Source organism: Elephantulus edwardii, unplaced genomic scaffold, assembly GCF_000299155.1.
Source record: "Elephantulus edwardii isolate Elephantulus edwardi_28Jun2011 unplaced genomic scaffold, EleEdw1.0 scaffold00033, whole genome shotgun sequence".
Lineage (NCBI taxonomy): Eukaryota > Metazoa > Chordata > Mammalia > Macroscelidea > Macroscelididae > Elephantulus > Elephantulus edwardii.
In genome coordinates, this window is record NW_006399783.1 from 6,857,088 (window position 1) to 6,880,233 (window position 23,146).

Consider the following 23,146-nt stretch of genomic DNA (forward strand, 5'->3'; position numbering starts at 1 on the left):
CAGCTAGCTCGGGGCTCGATTTATTTTTCATGTAGATGGACAACATGCCTAAGGCTGATGGGCCGAATGGAGCCCCTTGGGATATTTAAAATAAAGCAAAGGCAGTAAAAGGCATAAAGGGAGTAGGGGCAGAAACATTCTGCTAAAGGAAGAGTTTAGAAACCTTTTTTGTTTCAACCTCTGTGAAACGTAAAAAATAAGTGCAACAAATTCTAGGCATTTGCTTCCTTACTGTATCTTTATGCCAAGAGCTCGGGCATGCAGGGTTGTCACAAACCCCATCACTCGCTTCTTTTGCACACTAGGTACATACTAAATGAAAACCACTGAGGCCTTACTGGGGGTGTCCCCCTTATCTTCTGTCTCTGGGTAAAACTGCGAGAACACCACCTTCCCATTCATTTCTCTCTTGCCTGTAGCTCCTAAAGGTCATCCAACAGAAAACTGGATTTTATCGTCTTTAGGTTCTGGCTTCGGTAACAATGCATTTGACAGTGAAGAAAGAAAAAAGATGCCATGCGTGAAAACTTCAAGAGGCTAGCTAGCAGCATTTCCAAACCCAGATCAAATGGAGTCTGTCCACAGTCCACACAGGCCTGACATTTGAATAATGACTCAGTTATTATCCCTCCCCCCAGTGAGTAAGAATATTGGCTTTTTGCAATAATTACACACAACCAAGAATACACATTGACCCTGGGAATATAGTCTGTTTTCGGCGGGGGGGGGAAGCAAATAAATATTTGCAAATCCAAAAAGGATGTAATGTTTAACTGGACAAAAGCAATATTCAGTCAGTGATCTAATTGACATTTTACTTGGGCAAAAAAACTGGGGCTGGTTCAACGATGGGCAAATTCATTTTGCAAAGGTCAAGGGGTTTCCTACTGGTGATTGGCTGCTGCAAGGTATCTCAGGGCTGGTCAAGGCCACAGTCAGAGATGCCAATGGAATACAAATCATTCTCTTCATTCAAAACTGGCAGCTGCTACACAGGTCAATGTAGTTGTACTTATGCAAATGGTAATGATTAGAGTGTCCAGTTACGAAGGGTCAGCTGTGGCAGAGGCAGGGGTGGCATGGGGCTCGGCTGGCTTAGAGCCTGTGGATTCCTGCCTTAAAAAGTGCTCTTTGGCATCTGCTTCCAGGCCATTCAGTGAAACAGGAACGCTACCTGCTTTCAAGTTGAGGATAGTCTGATTTTTTAAAAACATAAATGCATTTTTAACAAGTAACCATATCCAACTATAGATCAATTCAGAGAATATCAAAGAGTATAGAGTGAAAAGCAACACTGATTCTGCTTCACACTATCCTCATTTCTGCAACTTGCCTTGTCGAAAGCAACTACTGTTAGAGTTCCTTAGGAAACACTACCTTTGTCTACAGGTATATCACACATATAAAAAGCAAATTAAAAAAAATAATCTTTAAAAAATACAGTTGGCAAAAAAAAAGAAAAAAAATACAGTTGGCAGAGTGCCATATAGAATGCTTTATACATTGCTGTCTTCATATATCAGTTTGAATACTCTTCTGTATAATATATAAAGAGCAATCTCATTCCTCTCTATTACATTATGCATACCAGTAAGTGGTTATATTATGAGCCATTTAATTAGTGTTCTGTTGATGGACCTTTAAGTGATTCCCAAGAATTATTCTCTATAAATAACACTTTTATACCTCTGGAAAGTTGCATAAATTCATATTTAAAACAAAATTAATGAAAATTAAACCAACTGATTGAAGAATACACGCAAAAACAATTTTGAGATTTATTGCCAAGTTGCCTGTATACCAAATGACACCCCAACCGTCAGTGCAAAAGACTGCCTACACGTTTCCTCAAAAAGCTGAACAAAGAAATTCCATATGACTCAGCTATTCCACTGCTAGGAATAGACCCTGAGAAAAATCAGAACTGAGGCACAAACGGAGTGTTGTATACCAGTGTTCATGGCAGTGTTATTCACTATTGCAAGACCACAGAAACAATCCAAATGTTCAACCACAATTGAATGGATCAAGAAATTGTGGTACATTCACACGATGGAATACTACACAGCACTCAGGAGCAATGATTCAAAAAATTAATTCGTAACTTAGGAGGAACTGGAGAGCATTTTGCTGAGAGAATTAACTCAGTTTCATAAGGACAAATACTGCGTAAGGCCAATATTGGAGAATTAGTAAGCATATCCAAGGTGGGGGGAGGGTGGGAGCAGAGTGGTGAGGAAGGGCAGGGAGGAAATCATAGAGTTGCACAGTTTGGTGGGTGGAGGGGCAGGTAAAGGAAATGGGAAAGATCTGGCAGAGATCTGAAAAGACATGGTAATGCTGAGCATAGTTCAGTGATGACAAATTGTATAAAACATAATGAATGGAAATGATTGTATGAAATACAAGTGAATGAAGGATAATGCGAAATACAATACATATGAACTTTGTAAGCAAACTAATATAAAATATTTTTTGTTTTTTACAAAAGATTGCCTACAACCCTGTTAACTCAGTTAATAGGGATTTCTTACCACGCACTAGGAAATCTCTCCAGTCACATGTGAATGAAGGACTTTGGTATTGTTAGGTACCTTCTGGATGGCTCTGGCTTGCAGTGACCTCATCTACGAATGAACCTTCTCAGTCCTGTGCCATCCCCACTGTGTTTTAGCCTAGAGTGGCCATCACTGTGCCAAGTCATCTTGTTCAGCGTCTTCCTCTCTTTTGCTGATGCTCCATTTTATCAAGCATGATGCCTTTCTCCAGGAACTGGCTCCTACCATGACCAAAGTAGGTGAGACAGTCTCACTCTCCTCTTGGCTCTGTGGCTTCAGTTCTTCCAAGACAGACTGGCTTTGTCTTTTGACAGTCCATGATATATTTCGTATACTTTGTCAACACCACAATTCAAGGGTGTCAATTCTTCCTCATTATTCTTTATTCAGTGTCCAACTTAATCATGTGTATGAGATGAATGAACATACCAGAGCTTGGGTCAAAAGAGCCTTGGTCCTAAAAATGATGTCTTTTCTCTTTAGCACTTTAAGGAGGTCTGTGACAGCATATTTTAAGGGCCAGTTCACTTGCTCATTGCTATCAAGTTGGAGCCAGTTCCTAGCTGACACTCCCACAGGTCTCCAAGGCTGTAAATGGCACAGACTGTCCATTTCTACCCCCTGGAGCTTCTGGTGCATGTGAACTGCCGGAGTCACGACTTTTGGGTTAGCAGCACAATTCCCTCACGACTTTGCCACCAGAGCTTCCCAAAGACATTTTAGGAAGATAGAAATATTCTATATCTTGACTAGGGTGGTGTTTATAAGGTTACACATTGGTCAAAATGCATTTAAAAAAATAAGTCTAAACAAAGCAAAACAAAAGCCAGTTGCTGTGGAGTTGATTTTGACTAATGAGGTCCCACGCCTGTCAGAGGAGAACGGTGCTCTATTGGGTTTTCAACAGCTTTGTTATTGTTGTTGTTATGTGACTTCGAGTCACCTGTGAACCACAGTGGCCCTATGTATAGAAGCTCTGAACCCTGCCCTGTCCCTGTCCTGAGACAGTCTTACTGATTCCAACACACCAACCCCCATTGCCTCAGCTGCTGTATCAATCCATCTCATTGGGGGTCTTCCTTGCCTGAGCTGTCTGTCCTTTCACCCTTCTGGGCATGATGTCCTTCTCCAAGGACTGGTCTCTACTGGCTACATGCCCAAAGTATATAAGAGGGAACTTCAAAATCCTAGGTTTCAGAAATAGGTTGCCAAGCCTTTCTTCCGAGGTGCCTGTACGAAAACTTGAACTTCTAGTCTTTTGGTTAGCAGCTTAGCCCACTGAGCATTTGCATTATCACAATATCTCAATAAAGATTACTTCAAAATATACTAAACACTTATCACTCATCACTGCTATAAGGACCTCTTTCATACCAGAGGCTAAGTGCCGGGCTGCTAGCCAAAAGATAAGACACCTGTGGCTCTGAGAAAGAAAGACAAGATCTGATGATCTACTTTTGTAGATATATATATATATATGATTACTTTGTCATGCAAATAGGGACACAGCCATAAAAATCTGTTTACCTTTTTAAATGTAGTTTTAAATTTATTTTCAGCTTAAATAGAACATATGATTGGGCCATCTATTTTTCTCCCCCATCTTAACAAACTTGGCCCGCTATTTTAATGGTTTAATTCTTTGTCTGAGTTTCTGGTTCCTAAAAGAAACAGTAGGAAACTTACCCTTTCTTGTAGCCCATTCATATGCAAAACCAAGTTGGGTGGAGTAGGCAAATTTGAGGAACTTTTGTGAGTTTGGACATTTTTTCTTTTAGATGCCTTTCCCTTCTCTTTACAAGATGTGTGGGCTAAACCACCCTCAGGCCAGTGGCAGTGCTGCTCATAGTCTCCCCAGGGCCAGGTTTCCAGAGGCTAACCCACCCAGTGTTAGCTAGAAGGTGGGTCAAACCCCACCCTCTGCTTATAGAGGTGCTCACAAGGGGAAATCCAACAAGGTTCCAAAGAAAACCAGAAACCCTCCACCCTTCATAGTGCTGGGGATACAAAAGCCTTAAAGTAGCTGAAAGGGAGTCTTTGTTCCCTGGCTTTGCTCCAGACAGGGCCTTCCCACATTCTCCAGTCCATTGTTAGGACATGGGTCCCCAAGCTGACAGCATCCTGAGAGGCTGACAAATTAAGAGCAACAAAGGCATTAGGCACAAAGGAGTGGGTGTCAGCTACTGCATCCGCCTCTCTCATTCCAGTGCTGGGCAGATGCCAAGCAGCCCTTCGGAAATCCAACGTTCTCAAGGGGACATGCACACCTAATATTCATGTACACCCCCTTGTCTTTATCCTCTAGTCCTCTAATCTCTCCTTATAGTTCTGGTCTGATTTCTACCCATTGTTGTACAAATGATTAAAAGTAAAAGTCAGATTCTCGTAATTTCACATTCTAGCTCTGCTAGTGACTAGCTGTATGATCTTGGACAAATTATTTAACCTTGCTTGCTAAATCTACATTTCTTCATCTTTAAAAAGAAGGATAATCCTAGTCACACCATTGGGCTGTTACATTTAAAGGAGATAATAATTAACATTTGACGTGCTTACTTCAATGTGCTTGTGTATGAAGTGCTTCCTTATCTACCAGAGCTAAATACTGTGCAAGCATTTCTAATTGGTTGTCAGTTACTGTTGGGAGGGCTCTGACCCATGACAGCTCTATGTTCAGTAGGTTTGAGTCCCTCATTAGAGCTGTTATACTATCTTCCAACCTAGAGAGCTGATCTTCCAACATTGTGCCAGACAATATTATGTTGTAATCTATGGGGCTTTCAGTGCCTGGTGTTTGGAAGTAGATTGCCAGGCTTTTCTTCCTAATCTCTTTTTTGACAGGCAGCTCTACTGAAATCTTTCCAGCTTGGACAACTCTGCCAGTATTTGAATCTTCCTATAGCTTCCATCGTGAAAGCAACACACAAGCCATGACAAACTGACAGATGGATGGCGAGGTCGACACTATATATTTTTACTCATTCCAAAGACCAAGTCCTTATTCAGTATGCAAGTGGTTTTCAATGTTATGTGCATAGGGATCAGCTAAGGATCAGGTGGGAGGGGAGAATTCTAGGTCTCAGACAGAAAGCATGGTTTATTTTGTCGTGCATAGGACCCAGGGACCTGCATTTTTATTCAGATCCCAGGAGACTGTGAAGCAGATGGTCTTCAAAACACAATTTGGAAACACTGCACACAGCTATAATGAAACAATTAATGCAATTATTACTTTAAAAAGCAAATGGCGTTCTAGAGAGAAATTCTCGGGTGAGCCAGGGATACAGGAAGGAGGTGGACTATAGGATTTGTGAGCCCCTCCTCTCCGCCATCTTTGCCGGGATTCGTAAAGATCCAGCAGCTGAGGAGAGCAGTCAGATGATGCTGTGGCCGTGGAGGCACGCAGCAAGATGTGCAGGCCTTGAGTAAACAATCTATCTAAATACATAACCATGACTCAAGCGAGAGAATTTGCCGGTCCTTAGGGATACGAAGGCTTTGGGATGCTTCAGTAGGGATGACTGCTGGGGTGTGACTCTGAGAGAAGCAAGACAAAGTCACCACAACAGGAGTGCAGCCAGGGACATGGGCTGATGTAGCAAACCCAATTCTTGGCAGAGTGTCTGGTCTCAAAACACTATGAAATGAAGAAGAAAGGAAAGTCCAAGCTCAGAGTCAATGTTCTTCCTGGTGCAATGAACAAATATCTAGATTACATCATTTCAGAAGTAACTGTTCTGCATCTGTGTCTCCCCAGGCCTCTCGATCACCATTATCAGAGCCACTCTTCTGAGGGCTCCAGAAGCAGGTGCACTTTAACTGCGTTAAGGACTGTGGCACTTCAACCTTCTAGGATAGTAGCAAGAATCAGGTCACTGACACTGGGGGCTGAGGCGCCAATCACCAGAATCCTCCATCAGCTTTGCATTCCGCAGGTTTGCTTCAGTGAGTGGGAGGCATGATCTATGTCAGAGACCTGTGGGTGGGTCTAATCTGCAGATGATTTGTTTTGTCCTATGCTCTTGTAGCCTAACACTTAGGTAAAGAGCTTCCAAATAAAATGCATCTTCTCCTCTGTGATTTACAACCTTTGAGAACCCACTGGAGGGTCGGTGATGAGTCTATTCCAACTCCACAGCAATAAGACATACACTCAATGTTTAATGAGATTTTTTCATTTAGTGCTAACATATCAACATTAGATGATTTCACACAGCAATTTGAATTTCTTGTTTCTTTAGGAAAAGTAGGGGTTGGAAAGTTCACACTGGACCTGTGTGCACTTGCTAAAACTTACAGTCACCTGTAGATTGAGTTCATATTCTCTGCTACTCACAGTCCTCACTACCCCCAGTTAACTCCCTCACCAAGACTTAGCCTGAGTCTAGGGATGATTAGTCAAAGCAAGGCATTTGAAGTTGTACTCTTTTACCCAAGGTTTTAACTTCAACATATTGTTGCTGTTGTGTACTCTTGAGTCAGAACTAACCCATAACTGACCCTCCAGTGGATTTTCAGAGGCAGTTAATCGGACAGGAGGAGACGGTCCATCCTTCTCCCACAGAGCAGCTGGTGGATTTGAACTGCGTGCCTTTGGAACTGCAGCACAATTTCTTCTTCCTAGGCTACCAGAGCCCCCTAAGTCCGATGGCTACCACATAAAACCCCCAACTTCTTTCTCCTTGCAACCTCCCATGCCACTGGCTCAAACGGGAAATAATCTTCCTTTGTTTCAATGACAGTGGGTGGCTGTGTGAGAGTGGGGTGCAGAATATTATGTTTATTCAACATCCACTTTAACCGAAGCTCTTTACTGCTTTAAACATTTTTTTTACGAATTTTTTTAATAGTACATGTTTTGATGGCACTTAACAATAACAACATCATTTTATAATTAAAAATTTTTTTTGATTAGTGGCATCACGAGAATGCTGTCACCCAGTGTAGTAATTCACTGCTGTGGTCAGGGCCAGCCAGTAAATGCTGCCCTCTCCCAGCTTCAGGTCTCTGCAGCTCCTCCTCTCTCTCAGTGGCTGAAGTCTAAGTTACCTGCCCACTGAGGATGAGGTGATGAGCCATTGCACAGGGTGGTGGGTGACATCACTGCCCCGGAAGCCCCTCTCCCTACAGTGCCTGCCCATCTGCTATCACCTCCATGGACTGTGGAATTATTTTGATGTTCCTTCCTTTGAGAGTGTTGGGGTGCAGTCTGTACCCTGTTCACTTCCTAATGATATCACTGGTCTAATTATCCTTATTTTAGTTGTTGTTGTTGTTATGTGCCATTGAGTCACTTGCGACTCATAGCGACCCTATGTACAACAGCCCTAACCTCTGCTCTGTCCTGCGCCAATCGCACTGTCTCTGACACTCTCATCCCAATTACCCCAGTCACTGAATCAATCCACCTCATAGAGGGCCTTCCTCTCCTGCGCTGTCCCTCCACCCTCCCAAGCATGATGTCCCTCTCCAAGGACCGGTCTCTCCTCACAATATGTCCAAAGTATGTTAGACGGAGCCTCAGAATCCTTGCCTCCAAGGAGCCACCCGGTTTAACCCTTTCCAGGACAAATCTGTTTGTTTTCCTAGCAGTCCATGGTATTCTCAATACTCTTCTCCAGCACCACAGCTCAAAGGCGTCAGTTCTCCTTCTATCCTCCTTGGTCATTGTCCAACTCTCTGATGCATAAGAAGTGATTGCAAAGACCGTAGCCTGTATCAGACACATCTTAGTCTCCAGAGAGACACCAGTGCTCTTCAGTACTTTGGAGAGGTCCCTAACAGCAGACCTTCCCATGGCAATGCGCCTTTTCATTTCCTGGCTGCTGGTGCCAAGACTGTTGACTATGGAGCCAAGCAAACTAAAGCTGTGTACAATCTCAATCTCTTCACCATCCATCCTGATGCTGCCAACTGGTCCAGTGGTGAGAATCTTTGTCTTCTTGACATTGAGCCTCAATCCGTATTGGAGGCTGCAGTCCTTGACACTCTGCAGCAGGTGCTTCAGATCCTCTTCAGTTTCAGCAAGCAGGGTTGTGTCATCTGCATAACGCAGATTATTGATAAATCGTCCACCAATCTTGACCACACATTTCTCCTCATAGAGCCCAGCCTCCCGGATAATCTGTTCTACATATAGGTTGAAAAGGTATGGAGATAGGATGCATCCCTGGCGTACGCCCTTCCCAATTTTGAACCATGCAGTGTTCCCTTGCTCTGTTCTGACGACTGACTCCTGGTCCAAGTATAAGTTTTGCATTAGAACGATCAAGTGTTCTGGGATTCCCATTCTTCTCAGAGTCAGCCATAGTTTGTTATGATCTACACAGTCAAATGCCTTTGCATAGTCAATGAAACACAGATAGACATTCCTCTGGTATTCCCTGCTTTCAGCCAAGATCCATCTAACATCAGCTATAATATCTCTAGTACCACGACCCCTTCTAAACCCAGCCTGGACTTCTGGTAGTTCTCTGTTGATGTGCTGTTCCAGTCGTTTTTGGATAATCTTCAGTAAAATCTTGCTTGCATGTGAAATCAGTGAGATTGTTCTGTAGTTTCCACATTCTGTTGGGTCACCTTTCTTTAGGATAGGAACAAATAATCGATCTCTTCCAGTCAGTTGGCCAAGTGGTCGTTCTCCAGATTTCTTGGCACAACTTATTTTAGTAAATAGGAAAATAAGTTCAGGGATGGGAAACCACTTGCCCAATATCAACAATTTGTAAAGCACTAAGAGGTACCACGCCTGTCTTCTAAAGCCTACCTAGGTGGATATGAACCACCAGCCTCTGAGTTAGAAGTGTCTAACTGTTGTATGTCATTCTGGGGACTGAGTGGGTAAGGCAGGTGGTTAAAATACACCAGCTGCTTCATGGGAGAAGGATGGGCAATCCCCTCCTGGGTGACTTGTAGCCTCTGAAATCCATGGAAAAGTGTGCTAAGAGTTTGTTCAGGACCTGGTGAATGCGTCTTTGTATTTAAAAATCAGTTGGACCTGGGGCCTACAGTTAATTGTGTTTGAGAAAAACATTGTTCTAAGTGCACTTGTCTGTCAGTTTGCTGTACTGGATAACTTGGGATTGCTATGATACTGAATGCTGTGCCACTGGTATGTCAAATGGCATAATGGTTACCCATAGTGGACAAGGTTGGTATAGCTCCCAGATTAAGACGGGCTTGGAAGCAGGATTGGCATTCACTTCTTAAACAACAGGCCTTTGGAAACTCAATCAACATTAGAGAAATGACAATATCAAACAGGGTTCATGTCTTTTGTTCATGGGGTCACTATGAGTTCTACTAGACTCAATGGCATGGCACATTACAACAATAAATAACACTAACCTACAAGTTTATAGTTCAAACCAACCCAGAGGCATCAGGGAAAAGAAAATTTTAAAAAAGCCTAGATGTACTTCTGTAAAGATTGCAGCCAAGAATATCCTAGGGAGCTATTCTGCCCTGTAGCACATGGAGTCACTGTGAGTTAGAATTGTGTCAGAGGTTAGCGGATTCATTTCTCTGCTTTCATTTAGAACAAATATCCCATCCCTGAGTCAAGAAATGTGGCATTTTTATAAGCAGGAAGAGGAACACAAACATCCCTAATAGAATGTTCATTAGCTATATAGCCTCAGCCGTGCTGTTGGACCATGTACCATGGAAACTGTACTAGATGCTTACTTGTCTGGCTAGGTAGTTTTCCTGGCAGATGCAGCACCTGAGAACTGATGATCGGCATTTAGAAGTAATTTAGGTTTACGCACTTGTGCCTGGGGACTGATTGTAGAAAAAGCTTTAAAGGTAAATGTTAACAATGGCAAATAATAGCTGTCTGTGTAAATGGACACATTGTAACACGTCCATTTACAGAGCTGAACACTTGTGGCAGACTCAGAAGTGCTTCTCTCTGGCATGCTCAGTGCTGTGCATATGGATTTGTCAGTTCTGATATAGCAAAACCAAACTGAAACACCAGCTCCGATAAAAGACCCTGTGCTGTGTGTTGCCTGCAGCTGGGATCACAGGCTCTGAAAGTCACTGTACTGTTGCCTTTCCGTCAAGCAAATATTTTCTCAGCACTGCACTGGACCAAAGAGCCCTAGTACCATAATGGATTGAGTGGTGGGTTGCTAACCGAATGGCCACTTGTTTGATTCCACCAGTCACTACATGGATGAACGATAAGTCAGTCCATAAAGCTTTACAAGCTTGAAACCTTATGAGGCAGTCCTATTTTCCCCTACAGGTTTGCTGTGAAATAAAATCATCTTAATGATAGTGAGTTTCAGTTTGAGATTGTTGACCTGGCAGGTCTTCCTTGTCTCTGGTTATGGCAGTGTTATTTTTCATCTTTTTTTTTTTTAACCTATGACAAGGAGTGCTAGTGATGCAAGTTAAGCCCTTGACTTCCCAAAAGATTAGCAGTTCAAATCCACCTGCGGCATCACAGGAGATGGATGTGGCAGTCTATAAAAGTGACAGCTTTCAAAACCCAATGGAGCAGTTCTACTCCATCCAATAAAGTTACTGGAAGTCACAATAAACTTGACAACAGGCTTGATTTGAGGGTTTTGATGCAACACATCTCTTCCAGACACAAAGCAGGTGGCCTGGTCCCATGGGCAGGAAGGGAGGCTGGGGAGGAACACTGGCTCACTTGACCTATTGTAGAAATCCCTAACCATGGATGCCCCAGAAATTTTGAAAGTCCACACTCTTATTACAGAAAACCACCTTCCAGTCCACATCCAGTCTTTTCCCCTAAGGGTGAGCTCAGCCTAGCCTCTCAATCGCAGTTTCCAGGAGCTGTGACCCCCCACACAACTGCTCCTCCAGCTGCCCCATTTTCCCCCTCCAGTCAGAGCTGGCTTCCTGACTCTGCTGCTGAATTTTGTCTCTATGACAAAGCTGAATCCTTCCCCGGTGGACAAAGGTCTCAAAGAAACATCAAACTTTATAACTTGAACAGATGTGAAAGATTATCTACTCCAGTGAACTTTCCCAACTCTTTTTTTCCCCTTGCTAGTACGCTCTGTCACATGAAATCTTGTTGCTACATGGCAATGAAGAAGAGGGACAAATGGAATCTTAATTCTTATTGAAAGTAACTTTTAATTTGTGGTATCTTGAGGCCTCAGGACATAGTTTGCATTCCACTGATTACACATCAAAGTCTCATTTTAACAGGGAGGATAGTGAGACCTAAAGGCAATATTAGTATTATTTTAAAGGCAGTATTAGTTTCCTATTGCTGCTGTAACAAACGACCAGACCACCGATACAGTGACTTCCAATAATGCAAATTCCTGTATTATAGTTTGAGATAAAAAGTTCAAGTCCATCTCACTGAGATGAATAAAGAATTATAAACTTAGTTTAGGCTAATATAAAAAAAAAGAAATAATGCCCAATAGAGGGGCTGCTAGTATAGCCTATAGAACTGTCATCTTGCCCTCAATAAGATCTTCACTGTCACTCATGTAACCCAATCATCACTATCATTTCTGGGATGGGTACTTACCATCACCATCTCCTTGACATAGGGTAATGCTGCAGCATATCTTTACCAAGCGATTAGTCTCATTTACTAGCACCTTCTGCTATTTTTCTCTTTTCAGTGAGTTTACTTTAACAAATCAGCTGGTATTTCTTGAGCACTTACTCTGTCAGCCATCAGGCAAATACCCAAGAGTGCTCCCGGGGAGTGCTTATCCTTTGATAGATGCTATTTGTGGATCTGTGTCCCTCTTTAGACAAAATTTCTCAAGGGCAAAGAATATATCTTATTCATCATTTTGTTCCAGGACTTGCTTTGTTTCTAATAGTCAGGGCTCAGTGATGATTTTTGGAAAGAAGATGAGAGACAACAAAAAATGGAAGAGAAGAAGGACAGTACATAGGAAGAAGAAAGGTAGAATGGCCAGCAGGCAGAGACGCTCACTCCGTTTATTTAGATAGTGTCTCTGGGTAGCACTCACTTAGCAAGTCGGAGTGCAGTCCAACTGCCTCCAGCAGCAATCCTCAAGCCTAACAGTCACAGGCAGGGATGCTTGAGAGGAAAGACTGAATGCTTGCTGCAGCTTAGGAATGTGATACATCTTTACCTGCCTTGCCTCACATATGAGCAGATTTTCCAAGTTTCCCTTTCAAGGTGTAGTGTGGATTCTATGAAAGGGGCTGGCCTGTTCCTGTGTTGGTGCGGGCAGGATGACCCTCCCTGAAGCCCCGCTCTGTGCATGCTGAAAAGCCCTAAATGTAGGCATACAAAGCATTCCCCTGGGCTGACTAGCTTCTGCCTCTTTAGACCTGCCCTACTTAATGTATTTCATTTAGTTCCCCTAATCTTGGAACAACTGTAAAGACTTCTTTACTGATCATGCTGATTTGTGGCTCTGCTTCTCAACAATCCACCCCTCACTGCTGCTGGAGTGGTGGTTCTCAAATGCAGCTCTGCTCCTGCCTTCAGTGGCTCTCTGGGACAAACAGGTCATCGTGTTCATGGTCTTCCCTGCCTTTTTCTTCCAGCCTCACTCACCTAATTCCTCCTCATTGCTTCTCGTGTTTCCTGTGCTCCAGCCAGGAGTCTCTGACACCAATCTTTCTCATAAGTTGGTGATTTTTCACATGCTCTTCTTTCTGTTTGGAAAGGTTTTCCCAAACTCATATTTATCCATCAAGACCCAACATATGCCACTTCCTGAGTGAAGCCAGAAAGCGACATGTCTCCCTGGACTTCGTTATGTTGTTGTTGTTGCCATCGAGTTGTAGACAACTCATAGCGACCAAGACCTGAACACCTGTATAACTTTCATCATTTCTCCATGTTCAAAGAGTTTCTGGAGGCAAGCTATTAGGGAAATGGATGCCACTCCTGCTTCCAACCTTGTTTTAATCAGGGAATTCCACCAAACACTGTCCACCATGGATAACCATTATCGCATTTGACACATCAGTGTTACAGTGTTTAGCATCACAGCAACCATGAGTTACCTCTGTGCAGCAAATGGACAGACCAGTGCTGTACCACTTAGAAGAATGGGACTTCTTTGTACCCTATCCTTAACACCCACAAATTCTTGTAACTCATGCCTTATAGCTACTGGTTTACTTATCTATCATTGCAGATGCTTAAAGCACAAGGAAAGGGTCTTATTATTTTAATGATTTATTTTAATATTAGATGTTTTAACAAGTATGCATGATTTCTTGCATGTAATAGGCCATTAGAAAATACTGGTAGAATGATGCCAATACACTTTTAGGGAAACCTAATCCATAAACTGTTCTCATCCTGGAGACTAAGGCAGGCAAGGTCCCTGCATTGCATGTTCACTATGTATGCCAGACAGTGATACACTGACAAACACATGAGCAAGATCATCACAGAGGGAGGTGAATTATCTGAATAAATAGAACAGATTCATGTGTTAGAGAGAGAGGACAGTGGGTGTGAGAGAAGGACACTCTGAGAAGGCGACATGCGTGCTGAGATATGAATAGTCACAAGGAGTCAGCTGTGGGGAGGTGCGAGAGAGAAACATTCCATGTGAAAGGAGCAGTAAAATGCAAAGGTCCTGAGGTAGAATGGGGCATCGGGTGTTGGATGAGCAGAAAGGCACATGGGGGGCATAATATGAGAAAGGACCAGATCACACAGGGCCTTGCAGGGCCTCACCAGAAGCATGAATGCTATTCCAGATGCATTGGCGGGATGGACTGACTGAGATTTCAGACAGAGATGCTACAGCGAATGGGTGCTTTGTGCCCCAGTCCCCCCGCCACCCCCTGCATCCCTCCTATACCTCTGTCTCCTGCACACTGGATTACCTCCCACTCACTGGGGCGGAGACAGCCCTCATTAATCTCCGGAAGCAGGAGGGCAGACTTGGGCAGTGCAGCAACACACACTAACGAGAGAACACAAAGGCCGCCTGCCCAGCTTTGTTTTGAAACCGTCAATTCCAAATTCTGCTGGCTGGCAAAGACAGGGGTTATTGATTTTCCCTTCTGGAATGCATGTCCTACAGAGTCTTCGCAAATAGAAACTGAAAAACAGAGGAAAGCGTAACTGCTGAGGAAGATAGAGCAAGGGGACTTTTTTTTTTAAAGCAATCCATACTGGTTTTTGTCTTTTTCTCATTATGTTTTGTGGGGCTGTGAGTTGCTATCTCTCCTTCTTTCTTACCCCTCAATTCATTTCTCTTATCCTACCACTGGCCTATCTGATTATTCATTGTCCCGCCTGCACAATCTCTTTCAGTAGCTATGTGTCTTTGAGTTTCTCTCCCTCTTTGCCCGTCTTTCTATGTGTCTTTCGGCCTATCTCTCTGTGTACCTGCTTCTCTCTTTCTTTCTTTGTCTCTCTCCCTCTATCTCTTTCTTTTGTGTCTCTGTCTCACTCTCTGTATCTGTCTCTCTCACTATGCTTTTGTGTGCGTCTGTGTCTGTGTGTGTCTATCTGTCTCTCTCACTATGCTTTTGTCCACTGCTTGCATACTGATGTGTCAGATATTGGTCTGCCTATGAGGCTGGTCTCTCTGAGTGTCTCTTTCTCAAGATCCATTTGCCCACAAACTGCCTGTATGTCTCTAAGTACAGTCTCTCTCACACTTGCAGATCGGCAGTGGAAAAGAGGAGCAGCATGTATCTGCCAAGTCCTGTAGTAATTGCAGAGTGGCACCCCCAGCTAATTACTTTCTCTTCTCTGGAGAAGCAGGAAGCAATTAGGGGCTTTCTCCCACAGCCTAGGGGGTAGGGCACCAAGTCTCATTTGTGAGCATTACACTCTCACTGAACCCAAGCAGCCATGTCCTTTCTCTTTGCTCCAATAAAAGTGGCATCTTGCCTGCTTGCTTAGGTCAATCAGAATCTCCTCTTTCTAGTAGCTTCCTTGGTATGGTTTCATTCTTCCTGTTATTGGCAAAGATGAATGGAGAAGGCTCAGAGTCTGTAAGAATGCCAATGGGTAGGAAGAAGCTGCACTGCGATCCCAAAGGCACATGGTTCAAAGCCACCAGTTGCCCCACGGCAGAAAGATAGGCAATCTCCTCCTGTGCAATTTACAACCTCTGAAAACTTGCTGGAGGGTCAGCTCTGAGTCAGTTCTGACCAAATGGCACATAGCAACAGCACGTGTCAGTGGAGGGGTGACTGTTGCAATGGTTCCAAATTGGTTTCAGCAGATATTCCAGACTAACATAGACTGAAGAGAAATAGTAAGTGATCTATGCTGACAAGTCACCAATGCAAGCTCAGTGATCACCATGGTTTGATCCATTGTCCACTGGGATGCCAAGAGCCAGGAGCCAACTGAGGACAGAAGAATCGATGCCTTTGAGTTGTGGTGCTGGAGAATAGTATAGAACATACCATGGACCACCAGGAGAACAAACAGATCTGTCTTAGGGACAGTGTTCCTTAGAGACTAGAATTTTGAAGTTTTGTCTCACATACTTTGGGCACATGGCCAGGAGGGACTACTCTTTGGAGAAGGGCATCATGCTTGGAAAGATGGAGAGAAAGCACAGGAGAGGAAGACCCCGGGTGAGATAGATTGATACAGTGACTGGGGTAATGGGGCTAAGTGTGTCAGAGTCAATGAGATTGGCTCAAGATAGAGTTCAAAGATGGTGTACATAGGTTTGCTATGAATCTCAGGCAACTGGATGGTACATAACAACAACTATTACTCAGGGTGTGCTAAATGGGAGACCAGGTCTAATTTACTTTTGACTTTCACCAAATCACACATTGGTTTAGAATTAATTTTGTCCACTAGAAAACAGAGATTGTTTCTGTCATGTGCCATCGAGTGGCCTGCGACCCACAGAGACCCTACGTATAGCAGCTCTGAAGCCTGCCCTGTCCTGAGCCAGTCTCACTAATTCTGACACACCGACTCCCATCGCCCCAGTCACTTTTCCAATCATTAGTTTCGCTTACAACTCTTCCTCCCCCTTTGTGTTTCCAAATTTGAGAGCTCTGCCTCAGTTGCCATATCTGTTAGTCTACTCTAAGTGTGCTTTACCGTACATAGGGTTTTTGAAGGCCTGCTATATTTTGGAAGTGGATGGTTAATGCTTCTTCCTAGTCTGTCTTAATTTAGATGCTTAGTTTTAGAACAATATTTGACAGACAAGCATTCTACCAAGCAGATGAGAGATGCTTCCTTTACAGAAATAACCATTAAAAATATGGAATGCTTCACAAACTTGCATGTCAGAGGTAACAGGGACAATTACTTCTTGAAAAGTGTCAGGACAAGCAAAGAAAGTCCACACCAAGGCTACATAGTAAATGAAACAATCTTTGGGGTTTTTTTCCTTCTTAATGATGTAGATGGTGTCCTGGATAAATTCAAACAGGCATCATTTCATAACCTCAATAATTCATCTCCTACTCCTTCTCTGCAGGGGAAGGATGGGCAGTCTCCTCCCATGTGATTAACTGCCTCTGAAAACCCACCAGGGGGTCAGCTATGGTTAGTCCTTACTCAAAGGTACACAACAACAACAACACTCCTCTATTCAAGGTAACTCTAAGTAGTTATATTCTCTGAGCTCACACAAAGGGCCAGAGAAACCTAGGGCTGGGAGGAGTTTTTCAAGATGCTCAGGACAGAGAGCTGTGTTCCTGAAATTAAAAACTGGCTATTTGTTATGAATCCGAACTGCCAGCTACCCTGCGGGAGAAGGATGGCCAATCTCTTCCCAAGCGAATAACAAGCTCTGAAAACCTGCCGGAGGGTCAGCTCCACCTACATGGTCACTCAACCACCGCCACCACCACCACCACCACCCACAAGCTTGGCCACCCACAAGCAGGAAATGGAGCTTTCACAGTAGGGCTACTTTCTTAAGGGGCTTCAGATAAACTTAATACCGGCAAAGTGTCATCTATTTTATATGCACTGATGCATATTTCAATGTACAAATTCAATTATCAACTCTACCCTATGCTTCCCTTCTCTAAATGTGATTCTTAGTGCCAGTCTTGTATCTCTAATTACCCACATGCCATTTTCTTGTAAAGCTGTAAGATTATTTAGTAGAACTCCTTATTAAAGCAAAGAAAACTGAGGCTCAGAGACAAATGTGACATCAAGTGCGACTTTGCCAAAGTCACTCAAGTGGCAGGAACAGGACAGGGTGTCAGATTCAATGATTTTTTTTTTTTTTTACAAAGATAAGACACCATGTCCCCACTGTTCCTGTCAAGTTCAACATCACCTCACATCTGGCATGCCCATGAGTAAAGCCATGAGCTTCCAAGCTGCGCTCTTCCTGCTGACCACTCTCTCTCTCTTTCATGGAGAAGCTGCAAGAGCAGAGCTCACGGATCTATTTATCTTATTCTTTGCTGTTTTCTCCAAGAACTAGCATTTGTTAGGAGTTCAAAAATATTTTTGATGAATGAGCAGACGGAAGCACAGGCGAAGGTTTCACTCTTCTGTGAGTTATCAGAACCTGAGCTCATCATTTCCCACTTCTTCTCTTCTGGCCTCTAATAACTCATTGATTGACACGTTCGGTCGCCTTGTTCTCTTCTTAGTTTGCTCTTGCCCTCCCCACCGGGCAAGGCTTCCGGTCTCAGGCTGGACTGTAGGGTAGTGTCCTGCCTGGGCCTTTCCGTCCACAACACAGTGCCAGCAGCTCCCTCTCAAGCACACACTCCTTGCAAGCTGGCCTGCACCCCTCTTTCTAATGTTATCTCCCACAACTGTACTTCACAGAGAACTCTAGTGGCTGAGTGGTAAGGAACTACACTGCCAAGCCCAAGGTTCAAAGCACAAGCTGCTCTAACTAACTGCCTTCGAAAGCCTGCCAGAGGGTCAACTAGGAGTTGGTTCCGACTTCACAGTACACAGCAACAACAAAAACAACAACATAGTACTGCAAAGCCCCTTCACCCCTTCCAAACGTCTCTGCTGATGTCCCTTAAATCACACCTTGAACAGTTTTGTGTCCACAATCTGCACAAGTCTTTTACCTTGTTTGCACTGTCTATTCCAATCCTCACTCTGGCCAGGCTAAAATCTTTACATTTAAAAAACAAAAACAAAGACACAGAGTAGAAATAATGACTAGAGCATTCTAAATATCTACCACACGTTAAGCATGTTGTTGTTATTGTTATGTGCCACTGAGTCAAATGGGACTCATAGCGAACCTATGCACACAGCTCTGAACCCTGCCCTGTCTGAGCCAGTCTGACCATCTCCGACACACCTGCTCCCATGACCTAGTCACTGAGTCAGTCCATCTCACTCAGGGTCTTCCTCTCCTGCACTGTCCCTCTCCTCTTCCAAGCATGATGTCCTTTTCCAGGGACTGGTCCTTCCTGGCCACATGTCCAAATTATGTGAGACAGAGCTCCAAAATCCTAGCCTCCAAGGAGTAACCTACTTCACTTTCTCCAGGCCAGATCTGTTTGTTTTCCCAGCGTCCATGGTATGTTCAGTACTCTCCTCCATCACCACAACTCAAAGGCATAGATTCTTCTGCTGTTATCATACTAAGCTATCTATATCCATTATTTTAGTAACCTCCACAAACACCCCCTAGAAGGCAAATAATAAATCCTTACCCTATAAAGCTTTGGTAATATAGTATATGATGTACGGAACTCCTAACTGAAAGGTGAATGGTTCAAATTCACCAGCCACTCCTTGGGAGAAAGACTAGAAGTCTCCTCCTATAAATATTTACAGGCATGTCAGAAACCTGGTGGACAGGTTCAATGAGCTATAGCCCATTCTAGAGCAGTAGGTTTTCACCCATACAGTACAGGGGAGGAAATCTAGGCTCAGAGACGTCTGATGTACCTAAAGTTAAAGACTCAGCACATAAGCAACAGAATGCAGACATAATCTAACAAGCTTCACATCCTTATTCCTCTAGGCTATCCTGCCTAAAGCTGTTTTTTCTACCTGAACCCAGACAGGCCCTTACTGTTCATAGCCACTCATTTGTCAGCTTTCAACCTGATTCCAAGATGACGAAACATTATCTTTTACGTGTGTGCATGTTTCTGTTCCCTGATACACTCACTGTAAGTAATGAGGACATGAAGTGTACTTCTGGACCTGACATGTACTGCTCAACAAATACATGCTGAATGAATGGATGAAAAGTACAAAGTATCAAAATACCCCTTTAGTTCTTTGGGGTGACTCTTCTTTTAAGCAATGAGTCTGCACTTCTCTTCCCCAAGCCTGGGTGTAACTAGAAAGAAGATCCTTGCTGATTCCACACACCTACTGACTGCAGTGCCCTGTGTGGCTCCAGCGTCTGTTTCTTTCAAAGTGCATCACTCACCCTTGAGGCCATTTAGTTAATATAGGGATGGGGAAAGAAAACAGGATAGAACCCCCAAAATCTCAGCAACAACTGAAGACAACTGTGAGATTCTGACATTTTTCTTGAAAGTCACAAATGTAGCTGGCAATTATAAGGCTTGTTTATCTATTAAGGAGCCTTGGTGGCACGGTGGCTGAAAAGTGTGGATGTTAAATGAAAGACCAGCGGTGTGAGCCCACCAGCTGCTGCTTCATGGGAGAAAGATGAGTCAGTCTGCATCACTAAGAGTCAGAATGGATGGCAATGGCATTTTGGTCGGAGTTACACAATGAAATCCTTGGGGGATGGTTAAGTGCTCAACTACTAATTGAAAGGTTGGCCGTTCAAACCCACCCTGTAGCTCCACGGCAGAAAGGCCTGATGAGCTGTTTCAAAAGGGCCACAGCCTTAATCACCCCATGGAGAAGTTTGACTCTGCAAGTAGGTGGTCACCGAATCCATGTCAACTGGCTTGATTAGCTTTTACGTCATCACAATTAGGAGGTTTTTAAATTTTTATTTCCAGTTGATCTTTTTAAAATTAGAGCCATGTGACCAAAAAAAATGTGTACTTTTAAAGTACAGTGTTCCTGCTGGGCCCCATCATCATGAAGCCTGCTGACCCTAAATTTAGTCATTGTTTCTTTCTGGGCTTCTCTTTTGTCCTGGCTGAACAGGAGGGTTTTAGATAATCCCCTGCTGACCTGATGCTCTGTGATGCTAATTAATGAGATCTGTTGGTTTTGGTTCATGTGTACAATCTTAAGTTCCCAGAATCCATGGAACAAAATGTTTTAAAAGCATTCTGAAATGTTAAAAGTGCCACTGGAAGGGGAGAGGTTAGCCACCATTATTTATTTAGTGGTTTTGAAGGCTTGGCTTTCCCGTATCTCGTCTTCACAGGGAGATGCACAGAATGAGCAATTTCTTCCTTCATGAGGTCTACACCTGCCTGAAAAGGAACACATCCACACTTCTTTGCCTGCCCCTCCCTGCCTCCCTCCTCTCCAGCAAACACTTCCAGGGGAAGCAGCAAGCAGCCCTCTTGTCCAAGGTGCCCTCACAAAGTTTTCACTTCCTTTCCCCTCCGATGCCTCTCTGCCTTCTTGCGTGCCTTGCTGTTTGTTAAACAACAAAAGCTTTCCTCTGTGTCCTCTGTGCCAGATAAGCTACACTGGGGCACCATCACCAGCCTCCTTTTGGAATCGCAGTGAACAAAACCCCCAGAACCATTTTTAGGGAAAGTGATGGTTGAAGTTGTTTTAAGGAAAGCCTCCTCCAAGGCTTTTCCAGTTGAATTTGAGCCAAAGGAGGCAGCCAGAGAGCAGAAATGCTTGCTCAGGCAAACCAGACTCTCTCTGTGTGCCCATCTCCAAGCACATGTTCTGAGCATGTGGACACCAGTTGTTTGGGGAGAAAATTCAGAAAGAGCACGCCACAGGAATATGGGGGACTAGGGGAAGGTACAAACGGGGGCGGGGGGACCAGGGGGGGGAACACAATAAAGGTGACCTGGCAAGTTCAAAAGTGCAGGGCAGACCTTTGTGGTGAGGGAATGATTCTTCACCTGGATTATGGTGACAGTTACATGGATCGACACATGTGATAAAATGGCAGGCAAACCACATATACGCACGTCCCAACCTGCTCCCATCCCTGTTCTGGCCCGAGAGCTACATCTTCAGAAAAATAAACACGTGCATGGACACTGCTAAGTCTCAAGAATAATAAGACCAGTGAGAAGTACCAATGGCAATTTCTTGGTTTTGATATATATTTTGCTATGCAAAAAGTGCCATTGAGAGAAAATGGGTATCTCTTTGTGTTATTATTATTATTGTTATTATTATTATTTTTTTTCACTGTCAACTTATATAAATAAAATAAAACAATACAAAGTCACATAGTACAGTGGGCCTTTGTCTTCCCAGGATGCCCCAATGCACTCTCAAAGAGCTGTGGTCATAACTAACAGCTCTGAGAATGTTGTCACCATCAACATCATCAGCGCCCCCATTTCTGAGCACTTACTATGTACCAGGTGCTATTTTTTTCTAACCCTCACTCAACTGAACATAACAGCCCACACTCATGCAATTCCCACTTTATAGAAGATGATGACGTCTGGAGAAAAGGAGTTGCACTTACAACCACAGAGCCATTGGGGAAACAGGCTCTGACCCAAGTCTGGGACTCTGGTACCTGGACACGAGGACAGACAACCAGGGGAGAAAAGGACTCTGTCATGCTGCTGTGGCTTCAGAGGTGTGTTCCCTAGAAACCACTTGAGTGCATCTCTCACTCTCACGGAGTTGTCTGGGCAGCAGCGATGGAGGAACACAGAGACGCCTCATCCTGCCCCCCACCCCCGCAATGGCCAGAGAGCCCAAATCAGCCACATCTGCAGAGAAGCAACAGAAACATCACTTACAGGTTCTTCACGTCAGCGATGCCTCTGAACGCCTTCCTGGGTATGCCCTGGATCTGGTTTTCGCTCAGGTCTCTAAACAAGAAGAGAAGAGGCAAACGCATTAGAGACCCAGGCCCAGCTTGATCTGCATCTCATTAAGATAACAAACCCCTCCGAGGCTTCCTCTGTGGCCAGGAGTGTTTGGGGATTGTTTAGTCTCAGGCCCAGGCTGCTACAGGCATTCACATTGTTCCCCAGTGATGGCCTTAGCGCAAATGGTTACCAGGCGGGAGTAGCTCGCTGAGGCTGGCTCTGTGGGTGGTCTCACACCTCCAGGCCCAGAGCCAAGACGCTGGCCTATTTGTTGTGTACACCGCACCCAGTGCTCTGTTTTGTCACCTCCCAGAGATGACCCTGTCCCCTCCCCCATGGTCTTCCTCCCCCACTGTGGGGTCCACATCACTCAACCTCCTGTCTGCCACCACTCCTCAGAACTCTGCCTTTGTCATTTGGGATAGGAGCAGAGATTGAACCTTCCGATTTTCTGATTGGGGGTGGGTGGGAGGGTTTGTGAGGAGGCTCCTAGATCTTCTTAGTGACAGGCATGATGAATTCAAATTGCATTTCCATATATGCATCCAGAGTGGGGACCCACTGGACCCTCATCTAGCACTAAGCAGCTCTGATATGCTGCTTTTGAGGAGGGTAAGGGGCAGCCATAGTCTTGCAGCTGCCTTAACTCAAGTTTTTGTCTCAAGGTCTCTTTACCATCCCTGAAGCCTCAAGTGCCCTTCCTGAGACCTACACAGTTTTCCAGCATACACATTTTTCTCAGC

General features: G+C 44.1%; 1 protein-coding gene across 1 annotated transcript in view; it reads right to left on the reverse strand.

Annotated features, from left to right (window-relative positions):
• The window catches only part of SLIT3 (slit homolog 3 (Drosophila)), a 915,040-nt gene that overhangs the window by 246,319 nt on the left and 645,575 nt on the right, over window positions 1-23,146 (reverse strand). The window contains exon 5 of the mRNA XM_006884333.1: window positions 22,332-22,403. Coding sequence (XP_006884395.1) covers window positions 22,332-22,403 — 72 coding nt within the window. The remainder of the gene's footprint in view (window positions 1-22,331; window positions 22,404-23,146) is intronic.